At 41.5% G+C, this 23,197-nt stretch overlaps 1 protein-coding gene across 4 annotated transcripts in view; it reads left to right on the top strand.

The window, feature by feature from the left end:
* Positions 1-23,197, top strand: part of EPHA3 (EPH receptor A3) — a 231,343-nt gene that overhangs the window by 142,688 nt on the left and 65,458 nt on the right. For all 4 annotated transcript variants that reach the window (XM_074597693.1, XM_074597664.1, XM_074597674.1 and 1 more), the window contains 2 exons: positions 9,069-9,224; positions 9,707-10,042. In XM_074597693.1, coding sequence (XP_074453794.1) covers positions 9,069-9,224; positions 9,707-10,042 — 492 coding nt within the window. The remainder of the gene's footprint in view (positions 1-9,068; positions 9,225-9,706; positions 10,043-23,197) is intronic.

Genomic DNA, 23,197 nt, shown 5'->3' on the forward strand with positions numbered 1-23,197 from the left:
TCATGATAGATGTTTGTACAGTAAGGAATGGCTTAGAGAGAATACATCAGGAACAGCTGTTCTCCCTGTCTCATCATAAAAACCAAGGATACGTAGATTTGGCTAAAAGGCTACCAAATCTGAAGGTAAACTGATGGAAGGATGTATTACTTCACATCGACTACCTAGACTGGAGAGGAACGTCAGAGAAATTTATTGAGACCAATAATTAGCAAAAAAACATTGGATGTGCTATATTAAGGACAGTACAATGGAGGATTATCACAATTTATCTTTGTTAAAAAAGAAAATAGCACATATATCAAGCCTTGGGTTACCAAGTCTTTGAAATAATATCTAGGTTGTAGGGATGAGGGTGAAATAATGAGGGGTGGCAAATGATCATCCCCTATTGGCCTCTCTCTTGCACTTTCTATATGGTGCTACTGTTAGATGCAAGATAGGCATCAGGGAAAGTGCTAGGGCTAGATGTAATCTGTATGACAATTCATTTGTTCTTTATTTATATTACCTTTCATATTTGTTAACCTGTTAATGTGACCTGGTTCCAGGCACAAAGAAATTGTATAAACATCCTGAAGTTATGAAAGTTGATTTTTCACTTACTAGCCAGATCTAGCCCGAGAGGATTGCCAGGCACTATCTTGTTTTTGCCACTGAGCTGGAAAGGAAACATCTTCCCAGGAGCTCGTGTCCTGTGGGAGAGGGCCTGCCGTGTCTGCCAGGTCTGCTTGGTTTGCTCTGCGGGACAGGGTGGGTTGGTTGGTTGTTCTTGTTTGCGTATTTGTTTTTTTAAAAATTCTGACATAGAGAGGGGAAGTTGAGGAAAGACTAAATCAGAGTGGTACTGTGATTATCCCTGTCTCTCGACCTGACGTTAGAAAACATTTATTGTTTGAAGCTGTTGGGGTCCTTTGTCTAGTTTGCCTTTGAGGAGTCCATAGTGTAATTTTAGTTCAAGGAAAAAGTATCTCTTCACTTTTTATCCTTGCCAAATGGTCATTTAAAACTTCCAGATTCCTTGTGTGTGTTTGTACAACCTTTTTTTCTTGTTCAAGTTGATGCTGGTGCGTTTTTTTTTTCTGGTATTTCTTTAATTTAGACTTATTTATTTATTTACTTATTACAATGCTTCTTGAATTAGAAAGTTATTTTTCATCTCTGTATAGATTAAATTAAGTTTTAAAAAAACAGAAAGCGGCATTTCTTTGCTTGACAAAATGATAGCTTAATAGATCTCAGCATGTCCAGGCTCTGCTTCAGGAAAACATCTTGTTTAGGGAAAGTGAAAGACAGTGCGTGTAAACATAGGTTTATTAAATTCCCTGTTTAAATACTTGCTTAAATGATTCACTAAGCATGGGTGGAATTAATGTAGAACTTTGTTTATCTTGCTTTAATTCTGAATCAAGGCTGTGGTTCTCCATGTTTTCCTATTAATGAAAGATTTATTTTCCCTAAAACTGCCTGCAAAGCAGCTGAAATGCCTTATGCATTTTGAAATAGGATATTGTGTACCCACAAGCGAGAGCATCTTTGCTGTAACGCTGTGGTTTAGCCCTACTACCTTTGACATTGCACTTTCAACAGTATTGCTGGTAGCAATCGTGTCTGTAATGTACTTCGTAAAAAGAGATACAGAAGCCTGCAAGGCATAATGTGGAGCTATTGCAGACTGCAGTTGAAAGGTGCAGTGTTATTCCCTCAGGATAAAGCTATCTCTTATGTACATATAATTAATATGTCTGCCAGTAACAGTTATTAAACAAAGAACAGGAATTGTTTCTGCTGCATGACTTGACCTGGGAGTAAAGCCAATTTAAAAAGCATCTGATTAAAATACGTTAAGGTCACAGATCACCATAAAATATGAAGTGGGGAGGAAAAAGCAGAAATTTACTCCTGAGTAAGATTAAATACTACTGAATGTGTGTTTTGTGCTAGCAGCAGATTTCAGGTGTAAAAAAATGAAAAGTGCTCATTCTGAAGAGGATTTTTCTAGAGGCATTTCAGTGTCACGTTGCACCGAATCCTTGCCCTGTGCATACCACACGGTCCGTCCTGCTGGCACAAAGGCTGGAGGGGCAGGAAACAGCGGAGAGAAGACAGATCGTTTCCTGAGCCCACAGTTATTGGCCTCCTACTGTTGGAGGAGGCCTAGTGATAGGGAAGACATTGCACCAGCTCTGTTGTTGATTTCTTCTAGCAGTGGACAGCTGCACTAGTTCTCCAAATCCGTCAGCGGCTTTGGCTGTGATTACTGTATTTTCCAGTCTAGAGATGCAAAAGCATACATGAAGCATGTTTCCATCTGCAGTAGTTTTCCCCCCGAAGATAAATTATAGTAATAACCAGCTGCATTTTTCCAGAGCTATTGCACAGCTAATAATGAAAGGAGTGGTGGGAATTCACTTCAGTACTTAAAATGCAACTTTTAGTTTTATGCCTGGATTTTCAGAGTAAAAAGTGTATCTTGTGCACAGAAAATGCAATGTGAGATTTTGTTAATTTGTTTGTAACGCTTAGCAAAAATGACTGGGTTGCTTCTGCTGCCGGTTCCAGCGCTACCTGTTTTGTAATTACTTTGGGTATTATGTATAGCGTGTTGAAGACTACAGGCACGACAATGTAAGAACACAAAGAATGCTAAGAATAATTTTAAGTTTTTATTTCCCCAACAAACAGAACAGACTCTGATGGGCAATGAAAGAGAGACGATGTCCTTACCTTGACCTGGAGATAGTCTTACCTTGGCAGTAACGGGGCCCATACCCACCAGAGCTTTTAGCCCCCATGAAAGTCTTTCTCAATCTAATTTCCATCCTCTCCTGAGCACAGACAGCGTGCGTGCCAGCGCCGCAGCCCAGCAAAGAGAAAGCGTGCTCTGCCTGTGCAGCAGTAGCCTTCCATGGGGATCCCCACCTGCTGACAAGCATTAGGGCTGCCTCCCTCCTCTTCCTCCTCCTCAGCTGTTGAAGCGTAGCACTGACATTCAGCCCTGAACCTCTTTTTCTACTGTAAGGAGCAGCACTTAGCTTTGAGACCTCTTCCCTTAAGTGGTGTCTTACTGTTTATTCGGATCTGGTAACAAAAAGCATGCCTTCAGTTCCGTGGAAATAAGAATCAAAGATACACTGTAATTTTTAGAAACCCGTTTGGGCTAGGTGGGTGTGCAAGAAGGTACCTAGAGGCCCAGGAGAGAGAGAGGATGTGCACGTATGTAATGCCATAGATCATGTGGCTTTTCACATATTAAAGGGCAATGAGAGCTGCTGAAGGTGGCTTCCCTGCTCTGCGGGATTTTGCGGGAAACCTGCATTATAACCTGCATTATAAAGCATTGTGTCCTGTGGAGCGGGGTGCCGTAGTGAAGAAGGGAGGAAAAAATGAGACATTTCCAGTTTTGCGAATGGCACGTGATACAAACTGAGGGCGGGACAACTCAGGGCAGAGTTCAACCTTCTTTTCCTATGCTTGATGTATCTGAGCCAGAACTATACTGTACCTATATAGTGTGATTTTTAATATAGCAAGAATAACACATATGGCTGGATATAATTTGTGACGGAAGTGTGAAATGAACAGTTTTAAAATCTTCATTTAAAGTTAATCATGATTTTCACCTTTTTGTTGTTTCTCAAAGATACGAACAAATGCAAGAAGGGAAATGACTCGCCCAAGGAAAATAAAATGGTTTTGAGAGTTTTATAAGGTTAATCTACGCTGCTTGTTACGCCATCCGTTTTCACAAGCTGATAGCTGTGTTACGTCTCATTTTGCATGTGCGTGTGTATGTATGGGTGGGTGAATGTGCAATTCTAGTAGTGGGGATAAACACAGTGCTGTTGGCCTCTCCAGAACACGACCATAATATGCGTAGTGAAAAAAAGAGCCATGTAAATGTTTTTTAAAGCGACTTGAGAACATTGCAAAGTTGCAAGGCTCTACGCAGGCATCAAGGTGAGCCAGTCGGTAGCATTCATTTCCCAGCACACCTGCACAGCCAAAGGTCGTCCTGTGGCTTCAGATCAAGTGTAAGGACCTCTGCTGCTGCTCATTGGCATGCTGTTTCCACAGGTGACAGTGGGAGTGGTTTGCAAAGCCCCTCTAACATGGACCACATGCATGGGGGGTGCTTCCCTGCCTTCTCTGCAGGGGATAGGGGCAGGAGGCTTGTCCCAGGGTTGCTGTCATCCGTCTTGCTAATGCACGCGATGGGGAAAAGTTAAGGTATCCGTGAGCTGTATGGGTTTATGATTGAATTCCCTTTTTTCTAAATGCTGCTGTTTAATGCCAGAGGGGTGTTTTGCCCCCGGGGTTTTTTATCGAAGAGCAGAGGAACAACGGAAGGAACCACTCGGTCGCTTGGTGGATGCTGCCCGTTGCATGCCCGGTTTCCTGGCTGCGTGTGCTGGCTGCCGGTGCGCCGTGATGCTTGGGCCTTGCCTCGAAGCACCGCGCCTCTATTCAGAGCACAAAATGCAGAGTTCCTGTAGGACCGGTGAGCGCGGCTCGTTTTGCACATAAAGAATCTCTTTGACCTTGTGCAGGGACATGGGCTCCGACAGGCCTGGGGTAGCGGGGCTGGGAACTCATCTGCTCCAGCAGCACGGGCACGGGTGTTAGTTGGTGTTTACAGTTGGGAATTGGTGATATTGCTCTGTGTGTAGGGGCTGCAGGGTCTGAATACTAAAATGCTCCTATTTGCTAACAGCTTTATATTTTAATTTAAAGTTAATTCAAATTGAAATGAATCATTTAACCCTTAATTAGGACCATGTTTTCATCTCAAACAGATTAGTCAAACAGAGGCAAAATTAACTTTGCTGTTGAAAAGACAGTCACATTTCTTTTAGCGGTAACAACCATAGATTGCTGCATGCATTTGTTTTTCTTTCACTGAAATAACTTTCCCTGCTCTCCGTCACTGAGACAGACTCATCAGTTATAGCTTAAGGAAATTCATTTTCATCCAGTAACGAGGACAATAGCAGTCCTGAAACTCTTACCAGGAGGTGACTTCAGTAAAGTCAGTGTGGCTCATGCTCAAATAAGAGAGATTGAAATCAGACTGCATACAGTTTTAAAATAATATTTCAGGTTGGAGTTATCATAGCAGTTACCAGGATTGACAGAGATCAGCCATCTGACTTGAGGAGATCTTAAAAAGCAAATCCAAACAGCCTTGCTGTAGAATTTATATCATGAATGTAGAAACTCTGAAAGTTTCCCTTTTAGTGTGATGAGAGGATTTTCTTCCTGGCCTATTGCATCTACTTCCTCTCGCATCTTTCCCTCTTGTGAGGGAAAGAAAAAGTTTTTAGTTTCTGGAAGAAAATGTTGAGAAAAAGCAAGTGCTGCTCACAGCTGGTTCCCATGCTGAAATTACAGATTCTGTGAAGACTCTGTGTGTGCTAGTGCTTTTATTTTCAACCTGACTGAAACCAAAGCCATGGTATTCACCTCAAAAAGCCAAACCTTCTCCCATCAGTTCATGTAATCCAATTTTTCTGACATGAAAAAAAATTAATGCCTTTTTGAAGTAGTGGCCTCATTTTTTTTGTCTTATATATCAGAATTTAAAAATATCTAGGAAAATACTAACAGTAAGTACATTGACAACATTTTCTATTGTCACCCTCTTTTTGAAGCTTCAATTTCACATATAATTGCTTTTTTTTTTCCTCCTTTGGGCTGCAGTTGTGAATTTGTCTGACAGACAAAGACAGAAAGCATGAGACAGCCTGCGGGGAAGACAGGAGTTTGGGATGCCCTCGCTAGGGCATACCAGGGCAGCAGGGGTTCGACCCGCTCGTCCCCCTGCCACGACTGCTCAATCTGTACCGCGATAGCAGAAGCATGAAATGATGAAATCCCTGTCCCTCTGGAAAAGCAAAAGCCTGATCTCATGTTACCAGGACGCTTCCTGCATGCTCCTCTTCTTCCTTTTTTCTCTAGCCCCACACCACCGCCCCCTTTTCTTAATTGAGGTCTATGGATTTCCACCCGAGGGATGAGACAGACGTTTATTAATGGAGTAGTTTGATTCCTTCCTTTCTCTTTCTCACCCCACAAAGTATGTCCACTTCTTATGCAAGCTTGTTTACCTATATTAAATTCATTATCTTATTAAAATGGTAGTGGTAGGTGCTTTGAAAGTGTCCCAGATAATTAGTCTTACTGTAGTTCCATCCTGTAAATGAACGCTCACGTGTTATGATGCTATGAATAAATTATGCTTAATAAGCAGTGGAAATTGTGTCTTGTAGGAAGACCAACCACATGACAAAGGTTCAGTTTTAGGTTATTAGTCTTTTTCCAATCTTTCCATTAAACTGGTATATAAAATTACTAAAAAATAAAAAAAAATGTACTGTATATATTCATAAATTCATCTTTGTCTCGTGTATGCCTGCCCATAAATATAAAAATGTCCCTTCAAGCTGAGTAGATACGGCTCAACAAAACCATTTGAGTTTAACACCTGGCAGTAAGTTTCCATGGGAAGTTTTGTTGAAAGTGCTGTGTAATTAGCTGGACAGATGCAGTGCAGTGTTTATTCCTTAATGTGTTTGCTTAGTTACTAGAGCTGGTAAGAGTGCGTTTGGCAACCGTTCTTTTCTGCTTAGCTCCTTGTCTTAGGGCCAGAAACAGCTGTGCCGTGCCCAGAGACAGTAAAATCACTTGAGGCTCCTCTGTCAGCCAGAGGGAGACTGAGGAGGCTCGCTCTAGGTACGGCACATGTGTCATGGGGCAGGATTTGGGAGGGAATGAGATTAGAGTCTTAAAAGACTGCAACAATAACAACGAAACCAAAAAAGCCAACTCTGTTTCCTGCTGCATTTTCTTCTAGTGGAGGTGTTTAAGAGGAGGTGAGGTTTCCTTTATTTCCTTAAGTTAAACAGAAATCCCTACACGCCCTTGCAGCTTTTGAGGAGACAGAAACATGAGGAAAGCTGGCTGAAGGGGGACAGACTGTGCCAGGTCCATCGGGGTGGCATTAGGCTCTGGGAACTTCATCACAAGGTCATTTTCAGCAGTTTGGCTTTCACAGATTGCCTGGTGGGCCCACGCCTCGGAGGCTCAAACTCGGGATCATTTCCTCAGGGTTTGCAGGAGAGGACTTGGAGTGGGAGGCGTCTTTCCCAGCTGCTTTGCTGGCATGGAAGTGGGAGGTAGCAGCTGCAGCCAGGCACCTTGGTTTGCAAGGGCTGTGAAGTGGTGAAGAGTGGCTGAGATTAGCGCTTCCTTGCAAAAGGTTTCGTGCTTCTCGCGCCGTGTTCCATGTGGTATTGAGGAGGGTTTCCTTTATTAAGATGTTTTGGAGTGGGACATACAACTGTGCAGGGTCTTGTTCTCTGTCTACTTGTCCGTGCATTTTACTCTGGTGTTTGGCACCAGGAATTAATCAACAAATTTTCCTAACTGGATATTCAGTTAGGTTTTGGTTATAGATTTGGATAACATGGAAGCTGAACATCCAGTTTAATGCTGCAGCTTCCCTCTCTCCTCCATCACTTACAAAGATGCTAGGATTTTTGTTCTGAACTTTTTTTCCACCTCCAGCTACCCGTACAAACACTTTTCTATTTAGGCAGTGGATGAATGAACACAAAAGATCATATAGTCTTGTATCTTGGATTTTATACTACGTTTATGAATCAGTTCATCTCCATAAGCAAAACCAAAAAGGGTGTCCCTGTTTAGGCTTATGCTAAGACTGGTGAACCCATTTTTTTGGCTTCAAATTAACATTTAGTTCTGTGACAGGTCCTGGACAATTTTATTTAAGCCTAAATTTCTGGGCTCTAGGCACAATAAGAAGTTATGTTTTAATCAGTATTACTCTTTTTTCTTTTTTCTTTTTTTTTTTTTTTTTTTACATTATATTTGTAATGAGAATGTATTGGTGTTTTCCTGGTGTGCTTGTGCATTAGGCAGTGTTTGCTGTGGAACCCAAGTGTAGCAAAAGGTGAACGCATTTTAAGATGTGCTCCCTTTTGTTACGTTGTCTGTTTGTGTGTGGTTGTTGTAGGTATGAGTACAGGTCTGCGGGTGACCAGTGTCAGCCACAATGTTTTTACTTGGCAAATTCCATTTGGACAAAGATGTGTGTCTTGGGGGAAGCAACAACTGAACAGAAGAGTCTGCTGAATTCTTATCTGGGTTTGGTCTTTTTTTTTTTCTTTTTTTTTTTTCTTTTTTTAATGGTGATATCATCTTGGTGGAAGGAAGTCAACAGTGTTATTTCACTGCATGGCTTTTTCATAAAAAGTTATTTGATAAATTGTTCATTTGCTAAATTGTTCATTTCTGTAACTTACTTCAAAGGCTGTTTTCTTCTGATGCAAACATGGCCCTGAATCAGTCTGAAATGCAACAGGAATGAAAACAGAGAGAGTGTGCCAGTGTTAATGAAACACCACCACCCAGAGTTTTTCAGAAGCAACTTTTGAGGGTTCAAGCACCATCCCTAGAGGACTGGGTTAATGTAAAAAGCATCCGTCTCATACAGACCATGCAAGTTCCTTGTAGTATCAGAAGCAGCTCATTGAGCCTGATGTATGGTCCTTCAGCAATGGAATACACCTTTTTACTGTTCAGGTGGTTTTCTTGGGTTTGGCTTGCTTAGTCCTGCTGAACCGATGAGACATAGTTTACAATTAGTGTGCCCTTGTAAGCGAACCTTGGTAGCAGAGAGAGGATAAAGTTAGCTTCTTATACAGGATAGGTACAATATTTGGTAAATTAACCAGAAGAGAGGAAAAATAAGTGAAGTTCTCAAAATGCAACATAGAAAATGTTTCTCCTTAGTGGTGCAATACACTGTTTTGTTTTCCAGGCAAAATTAAACGCAAATCCAAGTTGATGCATGAAGATATCTATTCTAACGAGAGGCTTTATTTCCATCAGATTTTTCTCATTATGAGAAAAATCTGTATTTTTAGACTATAAATGTCTGCAAAATGAGATCTGCATATGTATAGGTCCCTGACAGTAACAAAGCTGCATGTTAAAATCGAGGAGATGTCCATGGAATTTAAAACTGTACTCCTGTTATTTTGCAGCTTGTCGACCTGGGTTCTACAAAGCCTCTGCCGGCAACGTGAAGTGTGCCAAATGCCCACCTCACAGCTCTACCTATGAAGATGCGTCTCTGAACTGCAGGTGTGAAAAGAATTACTTTCGCTCTGAGAAAGACCCTCCATCCATGGCTTGCACCAGTGAGTAGCATCACTACGCTCGGGGCTGTCAATCTTGCTCCTCCATCTGTATCTCAGCAGCTTGCTTGCTTCCTCTCATGTCCCATTGCAGTCAGCCATCCACTGCCTCCCATGTCTTCTTACGTGCTGGACAGGCTACCAAAAATTGGTGGGCTGGGTTTATGTCTTTCTACTTTCATTTCCTCCTTCTTGTTCCCTGTCAGGCTCAAGAAGGAGAGGCTAGGATTTTTAAATTGCTACCAATATTTTCAGCCCTCAATCCTGAACTGCACCTTGAGGGTACTGTCTGTCTATAAGAAAACATGGTCGTTGATACTCTAGGCATGTGGTCCAGTGAAATATTTCAGGAGTCTCTACAGAAAATAACTAGAAGAGTTTGGGTTTTTTATGGTTTTGACTTTTGTATTTTTGTGCCCTTGTTACTTCCGTCTCAGAGCACTACAGAAAATCTCATCCCTCTGATTTCCTGTTTCCTTGTATAGGACCACCATCTGCTCCAAGAAACGTTATCTCTAACATCAACGAAACATCTGTTATCCTGGACTGGAGCTGGCCTCTTGACACTGGAGGTCGGAAAGATGTCACTTTCAACATCGTTTGCAAAAAATGTGGAGGAAACATCAAGATGTGCGAGCCGTGTAGTGACAACGTACGATTCTTACCTCGTCAGACTGGACTCACCAACACCACGGTGACAGTAGTGGACCTTTTGGCACATACCAATTACACTTTTGAGATTGATGCAGTCAATGGGGTATCTGACTTGAGTACACTTTCCAGACAATTTGCTGCTGTCAGCATCACAACTAATCAGGCTGGTGAGTCTCTTTCTGATTACCGTTTCTTTGTTCAAAGCTACTGAGGTGCATGGACCTTTGTTTCCTTTCCCAGTTTTACAGGAGTTACTCTGACCGCTCGTGTGCTAGGGTAACTAATTGACTTGAATATGCTAGTAGAAGTAAAAGCAGAAACAAACCCAGTGTGTGTTGCTGTCAAAGGACCTGGCAGCATGACTGTTATGATTAACTCCCAGTTCCCAGTTAATAGTCTCTAATAGCAGACTCGCATGATTCCTTAGCCAGAATGTGTTTTATTAATAAAACCAGATTTTAATAAAACACTCATTTCAATAATCTCCAACATAAATTACTGTAGTAATCTTAGTGATTAATTTTGATTAAATAGAAGTGAAAAAATGCTTTGATGTTAGACACATAAAAAGCTAAGATTAAATTAGAGAGGTTTAAAACACTGCTTTTTTTTTTTTCCCCTTTACAAGTTGTCTCACCAACTCTGAATTATTGCCAGCATGATGGGGGTGTGGAGCTGAATACTGAATTAGGTCCTGGTGTCGTAGTTGATAGTGTGCAAAGAGATTGCCTTGCTTCTGTGGAGGATTATTAAAGTCTTTGGGGCCCTGCGTGAGCACAGCAGTATGCCCTGACTGTCGGATCAGAGCTTTTGTCTGTCACTGCTGCGCTATTCTGCGATTTGCTTCTCATTGGACAAGGTTCCATTCACCTGAAAGATGTGAAGAAGCTAGACTCTTCTCTCACATTTGTTTAGGTACCATTTCTTCGGGAGCCATGTTTGCCAGTGAAGAGAAAGGCTAGATCCTGGAATTTCTGTAGTTCTGCTCCATGTGGTTCACCATCAGGAAGCTTTGTACTGAAAGCATGTGTGTGTGCAGCAAGTCTTCTCCTGCCTCCTCCCATAGTACACCCCATCCCCAAAATACCTGCGTTTGTGTCTTCCTCAAAGCACAAACCAAGTTAACATTATTCTAAGTAGATGTTCTCCTAGTGAGCTGTGTTATTGTAATGTTTTTCGCTGTAGAGGATGTATCTCTTCTCCTCAGATCACAGATCAGCTTTACTGGGAGGCATAAAAATGTGAGAACAGACTGTTTCCTGACAGCAGTCACTACATTGCCAAATGCTCTGAGGACTGTCTGACTATGCAGCAGGCAGACAGAGGTGAATCTATCCAATGGAAACATCTTCTCATGATTTCTTTCTCATCTAGGCAGTGACTTCAGCTCTGAAACTTGCATTTTATGTCTATTCCAAACAATTTGCTACTGTTATAGTTACATTTTTTAGATATTTGTTTCAGTGACTGGAGCAGCCTTTGTTTAGTTGCTCTCTTCTGGGTTTTTTTGTTGTTTTTTTTTGTATCAGAGATATTGTCTTTCAGCCTGTTCCTCGCCATAGCAGTTAGAAATCACCCGGGGATGCTCCGTAGAATGAACCATCTAGGATCAGTGAAAGGTATTTCTCTGCCCTCCTGCTTTGCAGCGTGCTTCCCCAGGGCCCAGAGCTGGCTGCCTTTGCACTGCCATGCCAGGTGGATTTTGATTTTGTTTTGGAATGCGCAAGTCCTGTGACGTGGCAAAGCCAGTGCATTTCTGGCAACAGCAACTTTTGTTTAGTGCAGCCCATGGGCTTAAGCCCGTGCAAATTGCTTAAGCAATTTGTTTGTTTGTTTTCTACTTTTATGCATAGATAGCCCATTTTTGCTTTAAGTACATTTAGGTGGTGTGGGACGCTGCAGGCTTAATTGTGCTATCTCTTGATCGTGCCGATTGGTTTACTGTATTAGAATTCCCCTAGAAGTTCTGCAGTTGCTAAAATTAGACCTTAACTATGTATATGAGTAATCTTTTAAAGCAGAATTACAAAAATGCAATTTCTCTTGCATTCCTTTTCTGGTTAGATCACAAAAAGGGACACACCAGAAGCATATTTTTAGCTAATGTCATACTTAAACACCTAGGCAGGAGGTTGGGAGAGAAAGTCTGAAGATCTTAGATTACAATATAATTAAGGGTTTAACCGGGGAGTGTTTCAAAAAAAAAATTAAAGCACTGTTGAGCTGGATCTGGAAGAGACCAAAAGATTCCAAAAGCCAGTCATGACTCTGGGGCTGTTATTTGTGCTGTCTGACTTTATAGAATCATAGAATTGCCTGGGTTAGAAGGGACCTTTCAGATCATCTAGTCCAACCATCAGCCTAACTCTGACAAAAAACATGACTAAACCGTATCTCTAAGCACTATGTCTACCCGTCTTTTAAATACCTCCGGGGATGTGACTCAACCGCTTTCCTGGGCAGCCTGTTCCAATGCTTAATAACCCTTTGGGTGTAAAAATTTTTCTAATATCCAGTCTAAACCTCCTCTGGCGCAACTTGAGGTACATTCCTTCAAGGCCAGAGGTATCCACCAGCTGGGTAAAGCTTTGGTTAAATGACTGAACTCTGCTGGACACAAGGAAGTAGGAGAGGCGTATCTCTTTGGGAGGTTGTTCTGTGGGTGGGGTATCACATGGGGTGATACGGTTCAGTATGGCCGGCAAGATCCTGGGGACAGAGCCCCCAGCAAGCCCCTGCAGAAGGAACAATGTCAGTCAATAGGCTGTGAATTTCGGAGGGAGGATTGAAGTATAGAAGGTCCCTACAACCCGGATCTCCTCAGTCTCTCCTGAATCCAGGCTGTTTCACTTCTGCCAACCTTGATTTGAGAGCTCTGTACCCTTGCAATGGGTGTGATGAAGTTGCAGTTTTAATCCTGGATTTTCAGTATCCATGTGCTTTTTTCAAGCACTGACAGTGCCCATCCCTGCTTAGTGAAAGCTGTTCTGCAGAATGTTCCTCACCCACCCAAAATGCTGGTTTTCGAGCATGTGGGTTTCCAAGACCCTGAAGCAGAACTGCAGAATGTTTTATATTTTCTAATGACAAAAATGCGATTTTTTTTTTTTTTTGTGGCAGTTGTCTTGGTGGTAAAAATCAGATATTGTACATCTTTACTCAGATGAATTTAGTTAAGACAGGCATCAGTTAGTGTTATGTTTGATGGGTCTCTGAGCTCCAAAGGCCCACTGAAAAATGAACAAACATTTTTTTCCATGTTTCTCACTGTACACGTGGGCATTTCTGCCTATGAATCCATCACCAGCCTAATAGATCAGAACGTGTATTGTACTAATTTTCTGTAATGCAGCAACTGGGAGATCTGCCAGAATGTGTTCAGATAGTTTCAGCTGATATGTTAGGAGTCAATCAGTTTGCACAGCAGCTCCATTTTTGTATGTAAACACATCATATACACACATGCATACACATATTTGTAAATTACATATACACGTAGATACATACACACACAAAAAGGGTCACCTTAAATGTTGCTGAAAAATTTTCTGATAGATTTGCAGTGACTGTGAGTTCTAGAGTCTGTAACTAAGAATCTCAATAAGATTTTCCTGGAGAGTTTTCAAACCTTGTCTAGAACTAAAGGAAAGGCATGCTTTGTTGTTACTTGTAAGGTTTGAAACATCCAGAGTCTTGATTCTGCTGCTGCTGTGAATGCAAGGATTTTTACAGTACCAAACTGTTGTAAAGCCAAGATCCATTCCTTTGAACTGGGGGAAATTCAGAATCATTTCAGAACACGGATTGGGATTTTTCTTCCAACTGACTGGCCTGAGTTTTGCTGTGCTTATATTGAACTTTGCTCCAGCAAAGGTTAATGAGCTCTGGGGAAAAAAAAAAAGTCTCTTCCAAAATATGGCTAGACAGGTATAGAATATTTCTAATTTCTATAAGTCTTTCTGTCTTTGGTGTAGAAGTAAAAGAGAAAGGACACATGTTTCAATTTTATTTAGTTTGTTGATCATCCTCTTTGATTGCACTGTACGACACGCCTTCGATTGCTGCCTGATGCGGCTTCCGCTGAATTATATTGAAGCGGTCTGCCGCTGCCCAAAGAAGGCGCTCACTTCACGTCAATATGTTGCACCACGCAGATGTTATCTACTAATAACGCCAATCAACCCTGTTTAGAAAGGGTCACTGGCTGCTGTGGGAGAGGATATGGAATTCGGTACCCCTGGAGGTGGCGTGCTAATTGTGAATGTGCCACGCAGAGAGGCTGACAGCTGTGCCATGCTGCCTGGCTTGTCGCTAGTGCGATCGGGGATCTGGGCACAGATATTCTAGGTTTGCTGCGTTTTCTGAGCACAGTTTATGGGCTTTTTAAAAACACATTTATCTGTAACAACCAGAAAGTTGTGCGTTCCTTGAGCTTTATAAATAACCCAAAGGGAAAAGACATCCAGTCCAGGTCAGGGTGGTTCTGCATTTACTGCCTTTGGGCTGTAGCAAGCAGAAGACTCCCCTGGAGCCCACATAGGTTTTAATGGAAATAGGGTGTGGAATTCACTGAAGAAAGACTATGATTTGGTAGGAACAACACTGTTAACTACTGGATAATCAGTTTACAACAACGAGGGAGAAGATTTTCCAGTGCAAAACACAGCCAACATATATAAGTTTTGCCAATGGTGCATGAGAAAGTAACAGTTTTTCTGCCATATCACTGCTTTTATGGTATCACACACTCTCATAGGGATTGCAGCTATGACTCAGGAATGCTGAGCCAAAAGTTTAATATTTTAGTGACAGGACAAGATGTAATGGGCACAAATTTGACCATAGGAAGTTCCACCTAAACATGAGGAGGAACTTCTTTACCCTGAGGGTGGCAGAGCACTGGCACAGGCTGCCCAGAGAGGTGGTGGAGTCTCCAACTCTGGAGACATTCAAAACCCGCCTGGACGCGTTCCTGTGCAACCTGCTCTAGGTGACCCTGCTTTGGCAGGGGGGTTGGACTAGACGATCTCCAGAGGTCCCTTCCAACCCCTGCCATTCTGTGATTCTGTGATTTTAACCAAGGATCTTATTAACTTAACTACATTTTAATTAGACATATTCTCTGCAGTGATCTTTGCGATCTAGAGGAGACAAGGAGAACTTTCAGAACTTACAGAAATCTGCACCATTAGCAGACATTGATCTATCAGGTAGGTCTTAGGAAGCCTTATCCATCTCACTAGTATCCCAGTACACACAGTGCTGTCCCCAGCCTTTCCTCACAGCAGATCTGGTGAGAAGGTTTACCATACAAGAAGTGGGTCTGTTTGTTTGATCTAAAATCTGCTTAGTTTTATTTAGGTTTGTATTCATTAGTTCTAGCAACTATAAACTCATGCAAATAATATGATAGTGGCATAACTAATAAATAACAAATACAGCAAATCTTGCTGTATTTATTGTGTAAAGCAAAACAGATACTGAAAGCATCCTCAGCTTGTTGAATCTTGGGGAAGTCCCAAAGTGAGCAATGGCAAATGAAACTTGCCATATTCCTGAAGAGGGCTGCACTTCCTGTCTAACAAATAAATGTAGTATCTGTGTAAATACAATCCATACAAGTCTATTGGATATAAGCATATATCTAATGATAAAAAATGTACTTGCCTGCTTAAGAACTAAATCAGAAACAGGTAGTGTTCACTGGCCATTACCTTTAGATGCTCTAGTTTTATCTGGAGAAGGTGTTAGAATCGGTTTGTAAAGAATTCTTATGCTAGGTGTGTGTCCCAGAGTTGAATAAGATAATGTGTAAAATTGATACAGAACGCTTCCTCAACAATCATGGTTTTGGCACTGTGAAGAAGCTTAGAGTCTTCGTATTTTCCTAACTGTCCAGAATGTAATTCTGGTGAGCCTCCTCCAGCATGCTATTTTCAACATCAATCTTTAGCATTCCTGTAGTTGAGTGCATCCTGCACCTGGGGAGGACTGACCCCGTGCACCAGTACGGGCTTTAGCCAAGTGGCTGGAAAGCAGCTTTGCAGAGAAGGACCTGGAGGTCTTGGTGGAGCATCTGGGTCTGCAGTAGGAAGAGCACTACCAGCAGATTGAGGGAGGTGATCCTTCCCCTCTGCTCAGCACTAGTCAGGCCACACGTGGTGTGTGCAGCTTAGTGCCCTCACACACGCACCCCCTCCCCAGTACAAGAGAGAGATGGATATACTGAGGCAAGACCAGTGAAGGGTCACTAAGATGATTAAGGGAGAGGAACATCTGTCATATGGGGGAAGGCTGAGTGGTGGGACTGCCCAGCCTGAAGGAGAGGAGGCTCATGTGTATCTTATCAATGTATGTAAAGGCCTGATGGGAGGGTTTAAAGAAGATAGAGGTAGGGTCTCTTCAGTAGTGCTTAATGGCAGGGCAAAAGGTGGTGGCTGCAAACTGAAATACAAGAAATTCTCTTTAAACATAGGAAAAGCTTTTTTACTCTAAGTGTAACTGAGCACTGGAACAGGTGGCCCAAAGAGATTGTGGCATCTCCATCTGTGGAGGTATTCAAAACCTAATCACGGTCCTGAGCAACCTGCTGTGGGTGACCCTGCTTTCAGCAGGGGATTGGATTAGGTGATCTGCAGAGACCCCTTCCCATCTCAATCTATGTGCGATGATTGTGTGTGAAGAAGACCGCAGCAACTGGAAAGAGACCAGGTAAGGGCCTGTTCAGTAATTACTGTCCTCTTTTAACTCTGACCTTTTCATCCACTTAGCAAGGCCCTCTCAATGAAATCTGGGGAGTAAACTGCCCATATGCTTACTCAGGATGGAGAGAGAGCAAACCTATGGGTGCAGAGGGGCTATAAACCTCAGTATCCCTGCTTCAAAGAAATTCAGGAGAGTATTGTTGAATCGTTTGTTTAGGTATTTAGCAACCTCAAAACTCTCACCATTTGTCACTGCACATAAAGTTTATGCACAGATGAATATGGAAAACTGCAGTAGGGTTGGCTTACTGTACAGAATACCTCCGTAAGACTAGATGGCTTTAGAGAGAGAGCTTTTATTTAGTTAAATTGCCTGTGGGTTACCACCTCCTTCCTAAGCTTTTTCATCAGAGAGACTGTGGGATCCAGTCTTATTCATTTGTGTATTGTAAAGCATTATTGTATGCTGTGGTGCTATAGCAAACAGCTATGGTACTTCCCCTTGAAGTCAGCAATGAGCAAACTGAGACCTACTTTCCACTGACTAGCTTTCCCCGTGTGGATGTTAGGATATCTGATTATGGGGGGAAGCAGTTTTAAATTGCATGTGAGCATTTCAGTTAAAATGCTGCGAACCTCGCATAGTCACACTTGTGCTACTCTAAGAATTAGTTTTTCCCCACTTTTTCATGTTAAATTAATTGGAACACTCTGAAGGAAGAGTGCCCATTTTGGGATTTGAACTGATCTGAACAAATTAGTTTATAAACAAGTTTACATTACACTAGTACAGTTTTACTATGGAGACAGATAATTTATGTTTGAAGATGTCTTTGGGCTTCCTACCTGTACGAACTGTGTAAGCTCTAGAAAATTAACTGCTGTCCCAAGAGAGCTTGTCTACAGTTTTAATTTCTATGTACCATATCCAAGTGGCTCTGAGTCACTGTGTAGGGTTGCAAATTCAGTTGTCTAGGTTAGACCAGAGGATCCATAGGGGCATGCGAAAGAGAGTGAGCAAAATCAAAACCCTGTACAGGACAGGTGAGAATAAGGGGTTAAGTCTATGACCCTCCTTCTGCAACATCATTTTCCTGGATAGGGCAGCTTACCCCATGTCAGGCTGAATATTCTGTCTCCAAACCCCAACTTGGCATGTGCATCTTCCGGAGCTCTTATCCCTTCTATTACTTCCAATATGACTCAGTGTCCAGGGTTCCGGCAAAATAATTATTAGCAACAAAGTTCAATGAAAAGAATTACGTTTTCTATATTTTATAAATATACCTGTGCTGATGCACAAATCTTTTTTTTTTTTTTTTTTTTATACCTCAGGTCTTCACTGCATGCCTGCTTGATAATAAAATAGACTATTTTCTTTTAATCACTAAATGCACAGTGTAACAGCTTTAAATGTATTTTTATGTTTGATTAGTTCTTAAGGACTTAAGGCCTTGTAAACCAAAGTCTCAACAGTGCAGCTGCGAATGGTGGTAGCAACTGAGTTCAGCTACAATAAGCCAGGGTCAGTACTAAATCGATTCCAGAGAGTTTTGTGCTGTCACATATCCTGGCATCAGGAGAGGAACAAAGGGGACATGTTGTAACAAGAGACCCCCTCAAACTCTGCCCTCAGTGCAACCCAGCTCTTCCGTGCAGTCCATATAGGATTCAGATAGTTGCAAAAACCCCCTAAAATCGGAGTATAAATAGGAATCTCTGCTTACCTGCTGTAGAAAGAAATGCAAAGGAAACACGGGTGGCTTTTTGTGGGCTAAATTCTACCTTGAGATGTCAGTCTTTTCCTAGTAACTATAGAAAGTGATTATACTTCTCAGTTAAGGGCCTAAAAATGCCTAAACCTGAGTTTTGGTCTCCCCACAATTCAGTTGCGCTCTTGTAAAATGTTGATTCCTTTCTCAGTGTGTTTCTTTTCGTATAGGAAGCTTGAAGAAGATAACCACCCCTGGATCAAACTGAGGCACTTAGGCACAGCTAGTGTACAAAGAATAACAAAAAAACAGATATACCCTATTTCATCACAGGCTTCCCTAGAAGAGCATTAGTCTGATTATCAGGTGTCTCCTCCTTTTATTTTTTGTATTTCTAAAACCCACAAAGCAGAACAATTCATGTAGCCTGTTTAATCGTCTTGCTTAATCATGTAACTTGTGCATGAAAAAGTGTAGGAAAACAGATGACTGCAATAGTAGCTGTGCATGTGCCCCTACATGTGGCAGTATCAGGTCTGGAACTTGCCTCTAATACATTTTTTTCTCTCTCTTTTTTTTTTTTTTCTGGATTAATGAATAGCAGTGTGATAAAAACACATAAACCAGGTATTTTCTACAAGTGTAAACACACAGCCCAATCTGGTACATACATTGAATCAAATTTATTTTTACTCCTCTTTCTGTCTCTTTCTTAAACGTATTAGTTGTCAAATCTAGCAGTTTTGAAACACAGTATGTTTATGTTTGCCTAAGGAGAAGGTAACTGATAAGGTACTACGGAGTTTTTTGCAAGGGGCCAGGATGAAAATTGTTCAAAAAAGCTTGAGAACAAAACTGACCACTAAGTACAGAAATTAAGATCATTGAGAGGAGAGTCTTAAAGTGTAGACCTTGCTGGTTTGTAATATCTTGATCTACATGCGTCATTTGCAGATCGAAAATTTCAAGCCAACCTTTAGTTTCAGCTTGGGGGCTAAACATTTAAAATGGAGCAAAAAATCAGTAAATTTTTCAGTGCCATTGTAAGCAAAGACTCACTTGGGTCTCAGAAAAAGTTGTTAAAACCTCCTCAGAACTAGAATTGTATTTGCCTGAAATTTGTGGCTTTAAGGCAATAAATTCAGCACAAAGTTGAGTACCAAGCTTTATTTTAATATATGTCTTTGATTACTTGCAGGAACTGTGATGCTATTTATGCATTCAGCCTTTATTCTCTTAAGCTAGACCACACTGTCTTCAGCAGCTCACAAACGATGTGTGATGCTCCCTGTTTAAATAAAATCCATATTTAGAAAGGGTTGTGTGCATTTTACAATCTATATCCCAAGACAGGTCCCTTAAGTAGATCTGTCTTCTAAGTGAGACAATTTGAGAAAGCCACAGATGTTTGGTGTGTGATATATTTCTTTTTTTCCCTATGGTCCTTATAAAAAGGACAAGAAGATAGACTTATTAAAAGTGAGCTAATGACATGATGTAGGGAGTCTCTGGTTCACTGACTGTTATTACAGCTGTGCCCCATTACGTACTGAATACCTAGGACATGCTTGGTTTTTTGAGTGACATTTATCTTTTGAGTTTCAAACATTCCTGGCATAAATAAAGATTTCACGCTTTTCAAATGTGTTTTACAGTTCAGCCCGGAGGCTATTCAAGGATCATTTTAACTCAATAAAACTCCTCGTTTAGGGATATAAAAGGGAAGTGTTTTAACAATGTCACTCCATGCATAGCCTGTTATTAGCTAGAGACGTTCTGCTTGCAAAGCCTTTGATCCCTTTTCCCCTGAACGTCAAGGAAGCTCTGCCGAGGCTTCAAAGGCTGTGACATACATTGGTCTCTCCTGCTCACGGGATCCTCCTGTGAATGCTCATGACCTTAGAGAAAGTTCGCAGGTGAAGTTGGTGGCTCAGCTAGTGTTCTTCACTTCCAGTGCTTTTTAGCTACCTTTTTCCAGAGATCGTGGTGCAATTGTATTCAGCAATCAGTGGATAATGGTTTTCTTTACTTGCTTCTATTCTAGTCTTTAACATGAGGCTGCATGTGGATTCTCATTTAATATCTCGGTCTGGTAAAATAGTAAAAATAAAGAAATGTAGGTAAACAGGATGCTCACCACTCGGTTAAATAATATTCCCTAGATTTCTGGCTCTCTTTCCCTTATCTGCTCTAGCATTCTCAGTAATCACTGAGGGAAGTAGTCTGTGTTCCTCTTGATCGTAAACAAAGCGATCAACTTCCCTTGCTTCTGGAAGCCATTCCATCTAGACAATTTGCAGGCTGGGGACAGCTGGGAAAAAATGTTACTTATTTCTTTGGGGTTGTGGACTATTCCTGTCAATGGGAATTATTAACGTAATAATTTTTTTTTAAAGCATTTGAATATAAAACCAAATTATAGTTTAAAAGTTATGCACCCCTGCATGTTACAGTCTTCACATACGTGCAGCTTTGGGTTTACTCACACCAACTACATAAGCCGATTTGAGCCCAAGGATGTGTCATCCTGCTCGTGAAGACAGGTCCCCTCTGAAGGGAGTAGACCTTGTTCTGAAAATTAAAGACTTTGCTTCTTCTCACTAGTGACAACTTCCCAGTGTTGCAAAGTGAGCGTCCTCAGAATTTGAAAGCTTAACATCAGAAATCCCTCAAGCAAGTTATATTTCTTTGTTTCTTTTTACTTTTCTTGCAGGGTCTAATTCTACAGCGGGGTACGTATGAAAGAGTTTTCTTTGTACATTCTTTCTAGTAAACTATGCTTCTATATAGAAAGAAAATGTTTAAAACCAAGTGAAAATAAAGGTTAAATCCTCCCCAAATCCAAAAGAAATTGAAAGAAGATGTGATCACCTTTCAAGTCTTTTCCATCAGAGATCCTCCTGTCCTGGTTAACCTTTGCAAAAGCAATCGGTCTGATTGCTTTGGTGAAACTACCAAAGAATGACAGGCAGAAACATTGAGAACCACTGTTTCCATTCATAGTCTTTTCTGACCAGGTTGAAAAGATGCTGATGGAACTTCCTGACAGACCACTTCAGGAGCTCTTGACAATTACTTAAAAGCAGAGAAATACTTTATATCATAAATTACTTATCGGAGGGTGTTTATCTTCTCCAGTTTTGGATACTGGCATTCCTAGAGGTGGCTCTTAAGTATACTTCTTAGATTGTGAGTGGGATTTCTCTGGTTGAACTAAACTTCCCCGGAAAGGGAGAGCCTACTCAGCACCTGACAGTTGATGTTATGGGCATGGTGAATAAATTCTTCATTCCGAAAACTTCACACCAGGAAGCCTGAGGCTCTAACGTTCTATAAAGTAATGTAACAATGGGGTAGGAAAGGCAAAGCAAAACTGTTTATTTTAAACTGATACGGTCTTAAACACATTCAGTGAAAAATATGAAGTATTGCGAAGCTCCCACCATCTCAAGCAGAGAACAGAAAGAATAACATTTGTGTTATGAGTACCTTTGGGCTGAATCCTTATGAAAGCATATAAGGCGTTTGTCTCCTCTCTGAAATAACAGCTGTGACCGCCATGCCACCATAATTTTCAGTTTCTGAAGCGAGTGCCTTGTGCGGCCTGATACTTCCCAAATGGACATGGCATTTCTGTGATTTATTACACACGTGTTAAACATATGAGCAAGTCTAACATTTTGTTTGCTTTGTGGAAGGCATTTGCTATCTCTTTTAATAAAAAGAGGGAGAAATGAGAACATGAATGTGCAACACTTAATGAAGTTTGCTTTTAATTTAGAATTTATTTGTAAGAGTGAGAAATGAGCTCTGATAATTATTTGTCCGGTGACAGCTGCTGCCCAGAAGGTTGCCTTTCTCTGCACTTGAGAGCAAAATCAAGCAGCCGCCTTTTAGTATAATTCCTGCTTGAAACTGCTTGTTTTCCCCTTCCTAGTTCCCTACTACCTTTTCTTCATGGCACGTGTGCGATGCCTGCAACCGCTCTGGAGTCTCTGACCACAGGCTGGAGTCCACCAGCTTCCAGATGCATTACCTGCCATAATGCAGGCAATCATCCATTAAAATAACCATGAACAAGTCAGTTTTTAAAATGTTTTGTCCTTTTTCTGGGAGAAACATTCGCAGCTCTCACACACGGGCTTTGTTTCATCCAAAGTTAGGCTCCTTCTATTTGTCCCTAAAGTTTTGTCCTATTTTTTTCCTCCTTCATTTTGAATCATACAACGATAGAATAGTTTGGGTTGGAAGGGACTTTTAAAGGTCATCTACTTCCAACCCCCCTGCAATGAGTAGGGACATCTTCAACTAGATCAGGTTGGTCAGAGCCCTGTCTGACCTGACCTTGACCTACCATCCAAGGATGTGGCATCTACTGCCTCTCTGGGCAACCTGGTCCAGTGTTTCACCAACCTCATCATAAAAATTTCTTCCTTATGTCCATTCTAAATCTTCTCTCTCTTAGTTTAAAATCATCACCCCTAGTCCTATCATAATAGGTCCTGCTAAAAAGATTGTCCCCATCTTTCCTGTAGGCCCCCTTTAAGTACTGAAAGGCTGCAATAAGGTCTCTCTCACACGTTTTGAGAATGTGTGTAAATGTCCAGATCTTGATGGCCCTCTCCCAGAAACTGGGAATCTTTTCACCCGCTTTGTTATGATTGCATCCTGCTGGGATCCAGCGTGAGGGTCCCTGACACTGACATGGGCCTCTTGCTGCTGGGGTGGCTAGACTCCCTAATGACATGGAAGGACAGGGAAGGTGCATTGCGTTCTGGCTGACAGTCACCTAATGATGTTAGAGAATCAGATGACATTTTACAGCCCGAGTCATAAAAATATATTGAGCCTGCTTCAGCTCAAGGAAAAGGTGCAGGAACACAAACACAAGTACTGTGCTAGTTTA

The sequence above is a fragment of the Larus michahellis genome, chromosome 1 (assembly GCF_964199755.1).
Source record: "Larus michahellis chromosome 1, bLarMic1.1, whole genome shotgun sequence".
Lineage (NCBI taxonomy): Eukaryota > Metazoa > Chordata > Aves > Charadriiformes > Laridae > Larus > Larus michahellis.